We start from the raw sequence: 14,248 nt of genomic DNA on the forward strand, positions 1-14,248 counted from the left end.
GGCTGTGTGTTTAACAGCTCAGTGTTGGCACAGCCTGGTGGGACACACACACAGAGGAGAGGGAGGGGAGGCAGAACACCTCAGCTGCCTCAGGATTCTGGGTGCCTGCAGTTATGTCAAGTGCAAGCTTTGAGGAATAAAGAGCACAGGTGGCAAGAAGATGGTCAGGAGCTGAGAGGTCATCACCTGCAGAGAGGTCATGGAGGTGTCCTGAAGGTCCCTGAGCCTGATCTGACTGCAGAGTTGGATGTAACTTGGCCCTGCTCCCACAGGGAGCTGGCAGTCCAGCATTTCTGCACAATGCCCTCTGTATAAATCCCTCATATGATCCCTCCTGAGCCTGCTCACTGTTGGTCATAACCCAGAAAAACCAAACAGGAGCAGGGAATGCAGTGGGAGCAGTCCAAAGGCCCATCATGTTCTGTCTGCTCCTGGTTTCCCTAGATCCAAAGGCCCATCATCACCTTGTGTCTGCTCCTGGTTTCCCTGCATCCAAAGGCCCATCATGTTCTGTCTGCTCCTGGTTTCCCTGCATCCAAAGGCCCATCATGTTCTGTCTGCTCCTGGTTTCCCTAGATCCAAAGGCCCATCATGTTCTGTCTGCTCCTGGTTTCCCTAGATCCAAAGGCCCATCATCACCTTATGTCTGCTCCTGGTTTCCCTGCATCCTCATCCCTCAGGGGTAACCTGTGCTGTGTTCTCTGCTCTCCCCAGGGCCAGGACTGAAGACTCCTGAAGCAAGAACAATCGAGTACCTGGAGGAGGTGGCCATTGGCTTTGCCAGGGGTCTGGCCAACAAGACTGTGTCTGCCAAGAGATCCAGAGGGCTCATGCAGAGTAAGTCAGCATGGAGAAATCCCAGGGGACAGCAGTGAGTGTAATCCAGCTTGGCTTCTCCAGGATGTGTTTGTGCTCCTACTTCAGTCCATTTCAAAAGCAAGTTCTTTCACATTGGAGTCATCTCTTGAGCAATATGGGGTGGTAGAAATATAGAAAATAGAAATAGAGAAAACATTGCCCTGCAGATCTGGGCTTTGGCAGAGCTGGATGTGGTGGCTCCTGAGCTTGCTGGAAGGGAGGCAGGTCCTAAGGAGTGAGAGGCGGCAGATACCTCCAGGGACTCTCCATCTGCAAAGTTCTGGTGGCAAGTTCTGTACCAAGCTGGTGAGCTCAGGTGGGAAGAGGTACATGGGACTGCTCCATGCTGATCCTCAACAGCACAGCCCAGAAACGGGGACATCTGTGGGAATTCTGCCTCACAGGGCTCAGGGTGTCACCAGTTGTGGTAGGAGGACACTTCAGCCCTCCATGAGACTTGTCCATGGAATAATCCATGGAGGCCCTTGTGAGCAGCCTCTGCTGCCTGTGCCTGGGTTTCAGGTGCATGGTTCTAGTGCAGACATTCACATTTGTATTTCTTTACCATCCTGGCAGGCACAGCACTGTGCTGACCCCTGTTCTGTCCCACCTTGCAGGGCTAACAGACTATGCCATGGCTCTTCCCTTCGTCAGGCAGCAAGTTTACAAGACAGTGGAGAGCAAAGTCCAAAAGCAAACCAAAGGGCTCTACCCTGCTCCTCTGAAGATCATCGAGGTAACTCCCCTGCCAGGTGGGAGGAGCTGCAGGGCAGGTGGATCTGTGGGAAAACGTGGGACAGGCAGAGGGAAGGGGATCCTTCCTCTGAGTCAAGCCAACATCCTGATCCTGACGGGGATCAGTGCTGAGGGGCGCTGGCTGTGGGGTAGAACTCAGAATCACTGCTCCAAATATGAGCACCAGTTCATGGCTGCTGGTACCAGTGAGGGGTACAGCAGGAATCCCAGCTGGGGGAAGGCTTAGCTGGAATATTTTGTCCATGAGACTTTCAGCTGCAGTTTTCCCAGGTTTTCTATAGTCTCTGAAGGGTTCAGAAGACCTGTTTGGCACCATAAAAATAGAAATTGCTATAATTTTCACAGCACTAACTACATATTAGTATACATAAAGTATTCACTGTAATACTTTAGCTTTTTAACTTTATAATTAATACTTTATCACATAAAATACTAACTTTATTAGTCCTTTCTGTTACACACAGTTCCTGTTACACTCTGTGAATAAATCCTTATTGTAAAATGACTTTTCAATACTGAAGTTGATGCCAAAACTTCTCTAAAACCTGTGAAGGATTTGGAGAGCAGTGACATTACAGAAACTCAGTTCCTAAAACCACAGGGAATGGCTAAAAACGACCCTGGTGGTTAAATCCTCACCTGTCCTGTGCTAGAAGGACAGGGTGACACAGAGCAGCAGGGACAGGACTCAGGGAGTCTGAAATGTACCTTGAATTTTGGGAAAGGGTCACTGGAGACAACAGGGAATCCTGTTAAATTGTGTGTTTGCAGCATGACCAAACTGTGCTGTGTCTTTTCTGCTTTTGGATTAGGTTGTAAAAACTGGTCTGGATCAGGGGAGAGATGCTGGATACCTCATTGAAGCCCAGGTAAGGAGGGGAGATCCTGGCAGGGATCAGGTCCTGCTGTGATGCCTCAAGGAGCTGGAACAGAGGCTAAACAGAGTTAAGAGGAATAAAGTGAATATTTATTGAAGTGCCTTCATAATACACCCTGGCAGTACCCAGATGGCTCCAAGGTGGGAGCAAAAGAGGACTTGGTCAGGAGATCTCACACTTTTATAAGTTTTAGGCCATTTGCATATAAGAGTTAACTGTCCAATTAATAGCTTCAAATGATGAAGTTTCATCCTCCTTGCTTGCTTGCCTGCCCTCCTCTTTTCATGTTGTTTATGCTTTGAGCCTGAAGTTTGAAAGATTGTCCTTGAGTCTCCATCTGGAACAGGATTGTTTTGTCTCCACCACCCTGTAAAAAGATCCCAGTGACATTTAATACAAAGCTAAAAGCTGCACACCAAAACAGAACAGAAAAACTTAAACCCCAAGGTATCAGGTGTGGTCAGGGGATCTGTGTTTACCCCACCAAGGGTTCATCACAGCCTGCTGCTTATCCCATCCCACCCCCTGCCATGGGCAGGACACCTTCCCCTGCCCCAGGCTGCTCCAAGCCCCATCCAGCCTGACCTTGGGCACTTGCAGGGATGGGGGAGCCTCAACACAGAGCACTCACAGGCAGGGCCAGCGTGGCTGAGAGATGCTGCTCCTCCTGGAAGGGCAGAGCTGAGGTTCCACACCCCCTCTAGGAGCTGGCTGCAGATGTTTCATCTCTCACTCATCTCACCATGCTGGCCTCATGCCCTAAACACCATCCAGAACTGCTGGAGCTTTGCTGGGACACAGGGAAAACTGGAATAGAGTTTAGCTGAGGGTGTAGGACAGACTGTGGTGGGCAGATCCAGGGCTGGAGCAGGCAAGTGTCCTCCCCAGCAGGGAGGACCTGCTTTATCCCATTTCTCCCCCCTACACACACAGAGTCTTTGTTTCCCTCAACCACCCTCATCCCTCCACTTCTCTGCCATAATAAACAACCTATCCCTAATTATTTTTTTCCTCCCTGGTCCTTGTTTTGCCACACTTGTGCTCAGATTTGTTATTTCTGGTGCCACAGAGGCAATTCTGGCTGTGCACAGAGTCACAGGTGGGCTTAGCTGGGCACTGCCAGCTCTGCAAGGTTGAATCCCCAGCAGCCCCACATGTCCCACATCTGATTATCTCTGTATTTGGGTCATTCCCAAGGTCCTTGTCCCTTAAATGCTGCTGAAATCCATCCACCTCCCACTTCCCTGTGCTTTGTAACTCCTCTTGCTCTTTTCTGGTGCCAGGGCCTGGTCTGAGCTGTAGCTGTCACCTTAGCAGTGCCCCATCCCTGCTGGTTGTGCATTCCAGCCACGTTTGGGCTGGTGCTGAATAAAAGCCTTGGGATACTCTGTTCCTTACAGCAAAGAATGAATAGGTTTTTTTCCCCAGAACAGCAGCAGGATGGAGATCTTCCCAGAACCCCTGAAGAATAATAAGTGTCAGTGTTGTGGCTTTTTTACTGTCTCACCCTCTCCCCCAGGAGAGGAGTTTGCAGATTCTCTTCTAGGCTTTGTTTTGGGTATTTTTAACTGGTGGGACAGTGGTGAAGGAAGGTGCAGCCTGCTCCAAACCTCATTCCCTGCTTTTTCTTAGCAGACTTGGCTCAGACAACTTTTGTTTTGTGTGTGCATATGCTTTGTGTTCCTCAGAACATTCCTGCTGAGTGCTGGGAGGTTATGCAGGCCTTAGATTTTGTTGCCTGTGATCCTCTGAAAATAGGATCAGGCTGCTGCTGTCAGAGAGAGCTGACCTGTTTGTAAGGATTTTTGTCAAAGCCTGAGGACAGGGTGCTTCCACCTGGATCTGTGGGAACAGGGGTCCCAATTAATGTGGGGTGTATGTGGGGAAGGAAGGGTCTCGTGTCAGGGGAGTCCAGTCCTGTCACTGAGGAACTGAAATCATCAAATCCCAGGATGGATGGAGTGGGAAGTGACCTTAAAGCCCATCCAGTGCCAGCCCTGCCATGGCAGGGACACCTCCCCCTGTCCCAGGTGGCTCCAAGTCCCAATGTCCAGCCTGGCCTTGGGCACTGCCAGGGATCCAGGCTGGGCACCCTGTGCCAGGGCCTGCCCACCCTGCCAGGGCACAATTCCCAATTCCCAAGATCCCATCCAGCCCTGCCCTCTGGCACTGGGAGCCATTCCCTGGCTCCTGTCCCTCCAGGCCTTGTCCCCAGTCCCTCTGCAGCTCTCCTGGAGCCCCTTTAGGCCCTGCCAGGGGCTCTGAGCTCTCCCTGGATCCTTCTCCTCTCCAGGTGAGCACCCCCAGCTCTCCCAGCCTGGCTGCAGCCCTGGAGCAGCTCCATGGCCTCCTGTGGGCTCTGTCCAGCAGCTCCATGTCCCTGTGCTGTTGGGGAGGGGGAGGAGGTTGTGCAGGGTGGGCTGTGCTGAGCCCAGCAGGTTCCTCTGCTCAGAGGGGACCTGGGCCCTTGTCCCTCTTCTATGCAGGTTGCTCACCTGTGCAGTCACACAGTGCCTGTCTCCCCCTTGCCATGTTTTTGTGTGCTGGCACTGAGGGAGCTGTTTCATGCCAACACCTCCTCTTCCCTCTTGCCTTTCTTCCAGAGCTTTGGCCAACTTGCAGTGACCAAGGAATCCAAGGCACTGATGGGGCTCTACCACGGGCAGGTGCACTGCAAGAAGAACAAGTTTGGGAACCCTCAGAGAGAGGTCAAGTAAGTGCCAGTGTGGGATGCCTGAGGGAGCAGTTGGGGATCTCTGAAAGGCTCCTGGGACTGAGTGAGCTGCAGAGCTGTGATCAGAGCAGAGGTTTCCAGCCTCCAGAGGCTGAGCCACTGCAGTTTGGAGGCCTCACTGCTGTGCTGCCTCACTCAGGGGGTGCCTGGGTGGATGACAGGAGCTGTGTGACTGTGCCAGCAGTGATGGGGGTGCTCCATGTCCATGTTGAGTGTGTCCCCCTGGTCCTTCCCTGCAGGACTCTGGCAGTGCTGGGAGCAGGGCTGATGGGAGCTGGCATCGCCCAGGTTTCCGTGGATAAGGGCATCAAGACCATTCTGAAGGACACGGCACAGAAGGGTCTGGACAGAGGCCAGCAGCAGGTCTACAAGGGGTATGTGAGTTCAGGGGCTTTGCTCTGGTGGCACTGGGCTGGGTTAAGTCACAGTTCTCCTCTGCTGTCAGCATCAGCAGCTCCTGACACTGCTGTTCTGCTGGAGGAGCCACTGGATGTCACAGAAAAGCTTTACTTTAATGTTGTCCCCTGCAGTGTGCTGGGATATTGCTGTGGATAGGCTCAGCCTTAGCTCCTTAGGTAGGCAGAGACCTAAGAGTCAGCAGTAACTTCTAGAGCTAAGGAAAGAGTGATCCCTAAAGGCAGGGAAGGCATTCCAGGGTTTTTTTCCTGGATTTCTCTCCCTGTTCTCCTGGCTCTGCAGTAATAGTACTCAGCTGTGTGTCATCAGGAATGTCCAACCTTCAGCTGAGCTGTGGGAGCAGGACTCTCCTGTTCCCACGTGGAAGGAAGGGTCACAACACAGAGTGACAGTCCTGCCAGGGTCAGAGATGGAGTTTTGGGGGGAGACAGGAGGGATCCCCTTGGTGCACCTCCAGCAGCCTGGCTGCTCCACTCAGGAGCTGTGACAGAGCTGTCCCTCCCTAGGCTGAATGGCAAAGTGAAGAAGAAGAGCCTGACATCATTTGAGAGGGACTCCATCCTCAGCAACCTGATGGGCCAGCTGGACTACAAGGGCTTTGAGAAGGCAGACATGGTCATCGAGGCCGTGTTTGAGGACATCAATGTCAAACACAAAGTGCTGAAGGAGGTGGAGGCTGTGAGTATCAGTCCTGAGTATCAGTCCTGGATGGGGGCCCCTGGCTGGTGGAGGGTCCTGGGCTGTGCTGCTGGGTTTGTCCCCTCCCCTTTGTGCTGCACTTGGCTTCTGGGTACAAATCAGGACGTGGATGAGCATCCAGGGCAGCCTTTCTGTTCACTGGGGACCCTCCCTGCTCAATTAAGGATTTGGTAGCTGAATGGGACAAAAAAAAAGTGCTCCAAAAAATGTTTCCATTTGTCTGATGACATTGATGTGACAGTGATGTCCTTGGGTATCTCCACACCTTCACCTGCTGTCCCTGTGTTCTATCCAAGGGCACACTGAGGGAGAGGGTTCCCTGCAGTGTCTCCTGTGGCTGCAGAGGCCTTCCAGAAACATGGCAGCTCTGGGCCTGATATTGCAGACCTGGGAGAGTTCAGGGCAAGTCAGAGCTGCCTGATTGAGCTACTGCTTTCCAATTAGTTTCTAATGAGCAAACCCTCGTTAGCCAGGGCTCCCTGATCTCCCAGGGCTCTGCACGATCCTGTGTGCTGACACAGCCCCTTGTCCCCTCCAGGTGATCCCTGCTCACTGTGTGTGTCCCTTGTCTCTTGTCCCTTGTCCCCTCCAGGTGATCCCTGCTCACTGTGTGTGTCCCTTGTCCCCTCCAGGTGATCCCTGCTCACTGTGTGTGTGTCCCTTGTCCCCTCCAGGTGATCCCTGCTCACTGTGTGTGCCCCTTGTCCCCTCCAGGTGATCCCTGCTCACTGTGTGTGTCCCTTGTCCCCTCCAGGTGATCCCTGCTCACTGTGTGTGTCCCTTGTCCCCTCCAGGTGATCCCTGCTCACTGTGTGTGTGTCCCTTGTCTCTTGTCCCTTGTCTCTTGTCCCTTGTCCCCTCCAGGTGATCCCTGCTCACTGTGTGTGTCCCTTGTCTCTTGTCCCTTGTCCCCTCCAGGTGATCCCTACTCACTGCATCTTCGCCAGTAACACCTCTGCCCTCCCCATCAGCCAGATTGCTGCTGCCAGCAAGAGGCCTGAGAAGGTGAGTCCCCAAGGCCACGTGCCCTGCACAGAGCTGTCCTTGCTGAGGTGGCTTTGCTTTAGAGACTTTCTGCTCCCTCCTCAGGACATGGCACAGCTCATCCTCTACTCCCAGTGCCAGCTTTGAGCAAAGAGCTTGGGGGCAGGTGAGGAGGAGAAGGTGGATTCAGCCCAAGGGTGGTGTTGGTGGGGCAGGCCAGCACACATCAGAAGGTGTTGGGGGCAGAGAAGCTGTGGAAGGTTGGAGCCAGGTGGGGCTTGGGCTCTGCTCCCAGGGAAAAGGGACAGGATGAGAAGAAATGGCCTCAAGCTGTTCCAGGGCAGGTTCAGCTTGGATATCAGGAGGAATTTCTTGCTGTAAAGAGTAGTCGGGCATTGGCAGGGGCTGCTCAGGGAGGTTTGGAGTGCCCATCCCTGCAGGTATCCAGGGAATTCCTGGATGTGGCACTGAGTGCTCTGGGCTGGGGACAAGGTGGGGATTGGGCACAGCTGGGACTCAGTGATCTTGCAGGGCTTTTGCAGCCTCAGTCCATCTGAGCAGGAGCACTGATCCTACAGCCCTGAGGCAGCAGGGACTGCCCTGCCAGGGGTACCTGTGGTGCCTGGGAGTGTGAGGTGACCTGCTGGAGTTCCTGTCACCCTGCTGAGCCTCTTCCTCATTTGCTGTGGGACCTCTGTTGGATCCAAATTGCCAACTGAGCCTCATTTGTTCATCCTTGCAAATTACATCCTCTTGCTGTTTAAATTGCCTGTACAATGGCTCTTAGGGGGAAACTCATAGGAAGTCAGTTAACTAATTAGCACATTTTCTTTAATTAGTTTTGCAGCCTGCAACTCAGCAAGGTGCCTCTGACTTACACAGGGCTTGGTGCCAAGTGTGGCTGCCAGGAGGCATGAAGGTGACACGCTGATGGCATGGTCACATTCACACAGTGAGGCACACTGAGATAATCTGCACTTAAAACACTGTTCCCAGGAGAAGGCTGCACTTCCCTCTCTAATGAGTTCCTGGACAGAAGCCTTCTGATCCTTAAATTCACTTCCTCACCAAAGCCGTTCACAGGCAGCATGCAGGGGCTCCCTGAGCCCAGCAGACTGGGTGGGACTGCACTGCCAGCTCAAGTGCCCCTCCAGGTCACACCATGCCCCTCATTTCCCTGGGGATGAGCTCAGGGAATCCCAGGCAGATTTGGCTGAAGTGGTCCTGTAAAAATTGTACCTTTATCCCCAAAGTCAGGAGCTCCTGGGCATGTGCTGTGTCCTTGGGAAAACCAAGGAGAGAAGGGAATTGGAGAGCACTCCTGTCATAAAGGAGTACAGAGTGTGCTCAGGGCCTCCTCTCTGCACTCAGCTCACCCAGCTGATTCCTCTGGGAGCCAGAATGCCTCTGAACCCAGCTCTTCTGTCTGCCAGGTGATTGGGATGCACTACTTCTCCCCTGTTGACAAGATGCAGCTGCTGGAAATCATCACCACAGAGAAAACCTCGCAGGACACAGTTGCTTCTGCTGTTGCTGTTGGCCTCAAACAGGGCAAAGTGGTCATTGTGGTGAAGGTGAGGAGACACTGCTGGGGCTGGGTAATGAATAAAAGGGTTTGTGCACTCAGGGGAGGGTGAAACATGTCTGTGGACACATTGGCTGCTCCTCTGAGAAGTGAAAAGGGAAGTCAGGAAGGGACAAGTGCCCAGGTGATCCTCACATGTCCCACAGGGCAGGCATGGAAAGCCACCAGGCACACGTGCAGGGCCAGCACGAGGAGCTGGCACTGCTGCCCCACACAGCTTCCAGGGCATCCCAGACAGAGCACAGGACTGTCACCACCTCAGCTCCCTGGCAGGCTGCAAGGACAGAGGCTCAGTGAGCAGCAACCCTCCTCTGCCTGGCTTAAATCTTGAGGGAGAGGGGCAGGAATACATGGAAAAGTGGATTTAGATTGGATATTAGGGAGAAATTCTTCCCTGTGAGGCTGGGGAGGCCTTGGCACAGGTTGCCCAGAGGAGCTGTGGCTGCTCCATTCCAGGAATTGTCCAAGGCCAGGTTGGACAGGGCTTGGAGCAGCCTGGGGCACAGGAAGGTGGCCCTGGCTTTGTCCTGGTTCCTGAGGCTGCCAGAGTGCTGAGCATGTCTTTCCTGTAGTGCTGGGAAAACTGGCTTGTCAGAAAGTGCTCTGGGCATCTCCAAACACCAGTGGGGACACAGAGCTGCTTCCCTGAGCCTCATCCCCACCTCAGCTGCCTCCCTGCAGGGCAGTTTGCAGCTCATCTGTTGCTTCCTGACTTTGTGGGGAGCAGCAGAGGTGGAACAACTGGCTTATGCTGGTTTCCCTTGTGCTGAGCACCCTTTTCCTCACCAGCCTGCTGGGTTTGGTGAAGCAGCAGCCTGCTCTGGACCTGCAGGCACTAGTTCAGATAAAAACACTGGGATGGGATCTTCCAGGGAGTAGGTTCATGGAAGCCTGTAAACACTGCAGAGCTTTACAGGGGAAAACAAAACCCAAACCTATTCTAGCAGTCAGTACCATAGTGTAGGAGATGGGGTTTGGGGTGTCTGAAGTGCAGCCTGGGCTGTGAGCCGCAGTTCTGGTGCTGCCAAGAACTCACCTGCCTCCCTGCACTGCTTTTCCAGGATGGGCCTGGATTCTACACCACCAGGTGCCTGGGGCCAATGCTGTCTGAGGTGGTCAGAGTTCTCCAGGTGAGCATCCCCCAAAAACAGTCATGGAAATTGCTGAGCTGGGGTGGGCTCAGCCTGGCCGTGGGCAGGAGAGGATGTGTGTCACCAACCCCGGGTTTTGTGGCCGTCCCCAGCCTGCTCTTGGCTCCTGTTTGCAGTCATTTCGTGGGGCTGGGCTCTCTGCCCCACCTCATCCCGAGATGCCACGGCTTCCCCTCCTCTCCTGCAGGAGGGCGTTGATCCGAAGAAAGTGGATGCCATCTCCACGGCCTTCGGCTTCCCGGTGGGAGCGGCCACGCTGATTGACGAGGTGGGCGTGGACGTGGCCACCCACGTGGCCGAGGACCTGGGCAAGGCCTTTGGCCAGCGCTTCGGAGGGGGCAGCATCGACCTCTTCAAGCTCATGGTGCAGAAAGGCTTCTTAGGTGAGCTGCTAAGGTGTTCTCAGCTAAAGGGTGAACCCTCTGCTCCGGGGAAAGCAGCGGCAGGGGGAGGACAGCCCTGGGAATGGGGCAGGAATCCCTCCCACAGAAGCAGGGGTGCTGTTGGTCCTGTGGAACCAGAGAAAGGGCCTGGCACACTGGCAGCATCTTGCCCAGGTGGAGCTGGGTGCCTTTCCTGTGGCCCTGCTGAGGCAGCAGGTCTGGGCTCTGAGGTGCAGAGTGCTGGCAGCAGGAACAGCAGGCACAGAACAAGATCCAAGGTGGCAGGAGGAAGCAGGACACGTGCAGGAGCTGATTGTGTGCTGTGATCCCCGCAGGTCGCAAGGCAGGGAAAGGCTTCTACGTGTACCAGGAGGGAGTGAAGAACAGGAGTGTGAATTCTGGCATGGATGAGATCTTGGAAAAGTTCAGAGTGCCAGCAAATCCTGATGTGTGAGTACCTGTGTGTGAGGGCAGGCTGGGGCTGGCTCTTGCCCTGGCCAGTTCCTTTTGCTCTGAGGTGGCATTGAGGAACATGGTGCTCCAGGGCTGGAGCCCCTCTGCCATGGAGCCAGGCTGGCAGAGCTGGGGGTGCTCACCTGGAGGGGAGAAGGATCCAGGGAGAGCTCAGAGCCCCTGGCAGGGCCTGAAGGGGCTCCAGGAGAGCTGCAGAGGGACTGGGGACAAGGCCTGGAGGGACAGGAGCCAGGGAATGGCTGCCAGTGCCACAGGGCAGGGCTGGGTGGGATCTTGGGAATGAGGAATTGTGCCCTGGCAGGGTGGGCAGGCCCTGGCACAGGGTGCCCAGAGCAGCTGTGGCTGTCCCTGGATCCCCTGGAAGATCCCTGGGGTTTGGAGCATCCTGAGATAGTGGAAGGTGTCCCTGTCCATGACAGGGGTGGCACTGGATGGGCTGAGGTCCCTTCCAGCCCAAACCATTCTGTGATTCCATGTCATTGCTGAACACAGAGGCTGATAAAGCCCTTGCTTTGATTCCAAATCCATCTGTACACAGCCCTGAGTGCCATGCTCCAGGAAACCCTGCTTGGGCACGGAGGTTGCACTAGGGGAGCCCCAATGGTCCCTTCCAATCTCAGCCATTCCCTGGTTCTTAGTGCCTGCTTCAGGACACTCCCAGAGCTTAGCCCTGATCCTCACATGGACTGGGACACCCCCAGGGAGGTCATTCCCACCCCTGGCCTGGCTCTGTGTCCCACCTGTGTGCTGTCCCTGCCCAGCTCACAGCCTCTGTCCCACAGCTGCTCCGACGAGGACATCCAGATGCGCCTGGTGACGCGATTTGTCAATGAGGCCGCCATGTGCCTGCAGGAGGGCATCCTCAGCAACCCCGTGGAGGGGGACATCGGCGCTGTCTTCGGCCTGGGCTTCCCCCCCTGCCTGGGAGGTGAGTGCTCTGAGCTGAGCTTTGGGCTCCAAAGCCACCGTGGCAAGGCCAGGTTTGAGCTGCAGCCTGAGCAAATGGCCTCAGGCTGCATCAGGGAGGGTGTAGGGTGGATATTGGGAATAATTCCAGGCTGTCCAGCCCTGGCACAGCTGTGCAGAGCAGTGGTGGACTCCCCATGCCCAGAGGGATTTAAAAGCCTTGTGCATGTGGCCCTTGGGGACATGGGGTAGTGGCAGTCTTGGCACTCCTGAGGAATGTTTGGAGTCAATAGTCTCAAAGGGCTCTTCCACCCTGAATAATTCCATGACTCTGATGCTGTTTCTTGACACTGCTGCTGGAGTTCACCAAGGGCTCTAGGACCTGCGGTGGTGCTTCTGCCACATGCCTGGTGCTTTCCCTCCTTGAGCCATGTTCAGACTGGGGGAGCAGCCCCAAGGGACTTCTTACAAAGGCCTGAGGGACAGGACAGTGGGGAGTGGCTTCTCATGTTTGGACAGGATATTGGGAAGGGATTCTTCCCTGAGAGGGTGGGCAGGCCCTGGCACAGGTGCCCAGAGCAGCTGGGGCTGCCCCTGGATCCCTGGCAGTGCCCAAGGTCAGGCTGGACACTGGGGCTTGGAGCACCCTGGGGTACTGGGAGGGGGTGAGACTTGGCAGGGTGGGAATGGATGGGATTTGAGATCCCTTCCCACCAAAACCATCCATGATTCTGTGATTATCCATGTCCCAGCTTGTCCCCAGCCCTCCCCAGCTCAGCTGAGCAGGGAGCAGAGTCCCTGATGAGAGACTGGGGGGTCTCTTGTGGAGAAGGATGAATGGGACAAAGCCATTGCTTCTGGGGGCTGGGACCCTTCCAGGCACCTTGGTGCTTCTACTTCCCTGTCCCAGCAGTGTGTCCCTGTCCCTGCCATGTCCCTGTCCCTGCTGTGTGTCCCTGTCCCAGCCATGTCCCTGTCACAGCTGTATCCGTGTCCCTGCCATGTCCCTGTCCCAGCAGTGTGTCCCTGTCCCAGCAGTGTGTCCCTGTCCCTGCTGTATCCACGTCCCCGCTGTGTCCCTGTGCCCACCATGTCCCTTTCCCAGCAGTGTGTCCCTGTCCCTGCCACGTCCCTGTCCCTGCCACGTCCCTGTCCCTGCTGTGTCCCTGTCACTGCTGTGTCCCTGTTACACCCATGTCCTTGTCCCAGCAGTGTCCCTGTCCCAGCCATGTCCCATCCCAGTTGTGTCCTTGTCCCCACCGTGTCCATGTCCCCGCCGTGTGTTCCTGTCCCAGCCGTGTGTCCTTGTCCCTGCCCTGTCCCTGTCCCTGCCATGTCCCTGTCACAGCTGTATCTGTGTCCCTGCCATGTCCCTGTCCCAGCAGTGTGTCCCTGTCCCTGCTGTATCCATGTCCCCGCTGTGTCCCTGTGCCCACCATGTCCCCATCACAGCCATGTCCCTGTCCCTGCTGTGTCCCTGTCACAGCTCTGTCCCTGTCCCCGCCGTGTCTCCATCACTGCTGTGTCCCCATCCCCATCCCAGATGTGTCCCTGTCCCAGCCATGTCCCTGTCCCAGCCATGTCCCTGTCCCCGCCCTGTCCCAGCTCTGTCCCAGCCATGTCCCTGTCCTGTCCCTGTCCCCGCCATATCCCTGTCCCAGCCCTGTCCCTGTCCCTGCCATGTCCCTGTCCCCGCAGGTCCCTTCAGGTTCGCCGACTCCTACGGCGCCCGGCAGCTCGTGGACAAACTGCGCAAGTACGAGGCCGTGTACGGCAGCCAGTTCACACCGTGCCAGCTCCTGCTGGACCACGCCAACAGCCCCAGCAGGAAATTCCACCAGTGAGGTGGCCTGGTGACACCCCGACAGCTCCTCCAGCCGGGCCTCAGCTCCCCTCAACACCCCATTCTCCATAGGTTAATCTGCAAAGCTCCCGGGGGAGGAAGGGAAGAAAGGAAGGAAGGAAGGAAAAAAAGAAGAAAGGAAGGAGGGGGGCAGGAGGCTGCCTCATGGCTTGTAGTCATTTCAAGTGCCTTACCAGCCACTGTGTGTTGGGTACATCCGTCCCGGGCCAGCCTGGGCCTGGGGGCTCCGTGCTGGGGGAGGGAATTCCTGCTGCCTTTGCCTCCAGAGCTCCCAGCCTGGCCAGTAGCATCCAGCTTGTGGCTGGAGCCAAGGCCTTGCCTTTCCATCAACATCCACCAAAATAAAGCCCCATCTCCTGGGTTTGGACTCCTGCTTCTCCTTCCATCTCCCTGAGGGAACGGCTTGAGTGGGGATTGACTGCTTCAGGCAGTGCCTTGGGCTCCTGTCCGTGGTGCAGTGGGGCCATGGAGGGGCAGGATGGCAGCGGTGCAGGACAAAGCAGTGTCACCTCTGCCGTTACTCGGGACTTGTGAGGAGCCTCCAGCTCTCTCTGCCACG

The 14,248-nt window shown here is 55.6% G+C and overlaps 1 protein-coding gene across 1 annotated transcript in view; it reads left to right on the forward strand.

Annotated features, from left to right (window-relative positions):
* HADHA (hydroxyacyl-CoA dehydrogenase trifunctional multienzyme complex subunit alpha) overlaps positions 1-14,050 on the forward strand; it is a 28,429-nt gene extending 14,379 nt beyond the window's left edge. Inside the window, exons 8-20 of the mRNA XM_036405232.2 lie at positions 715-837; positions 1,476-1,594; positions 2,427-2,483; positions 5,096-5,205; positions 5,466-5,600; positions 6,150-6,321; positions 7,261-7,347; positions 8,760-8,900; positions 9,973-10,041; positions 10,250-10,445; positions 10,781-10,895; positions 11,702-11,847; positions 13,524-14,050. Coding sequence (XP_036261125.1) covers positions 715-837; positions 1,476-1,594; positions 2,427-2,483; positions 5,096-5,205; positions 5,466-5,600; positions 6,150-6,321; positions 7,261-7,347; positions 8,760-8,900; positions 9,973-10,041; positions 10,250-10,445; positions 10,781-10,895; positions 11,702-11,847; positions 13,524-13,669 — 1,616 coding nt within the window. The 3' untranslated portion in view covers positions 13,670-14,050. The remainder of the gene's footprint in view (positions 1-714; positions 838-1,475; positions 1,595-2,426; positions 2,484-5,095; positions 5,206-5,465; positions 5,601-6,149; positions 6,322-7,260; positions 7,348-8,759; positions 8,901-9,972; positions 10,042-10,249; positions 10,446-10,780; positions 10,896-11,701; positions 11,848-13,523) is intronic.
* Positions 14,051-14,248: the final 198 nt, after the last annotated feature.

This window comes from Molothrus ater, chromosome 32 (assembly GCF_012460135.2).
Source record: "Molothrus ater isolate BHLD 08-10-18 breed brown headed cowbird chromosome 32, BPBGC_Mater_1.1, whole genome shotgun sequence".
Classification (NCBI taxonomy): domain Eukaryota; kingdom Metazoa; phylum Chordata; class Aves; order Passeriformes; family Icteridae; genus Molothrus; species Molothrus ater.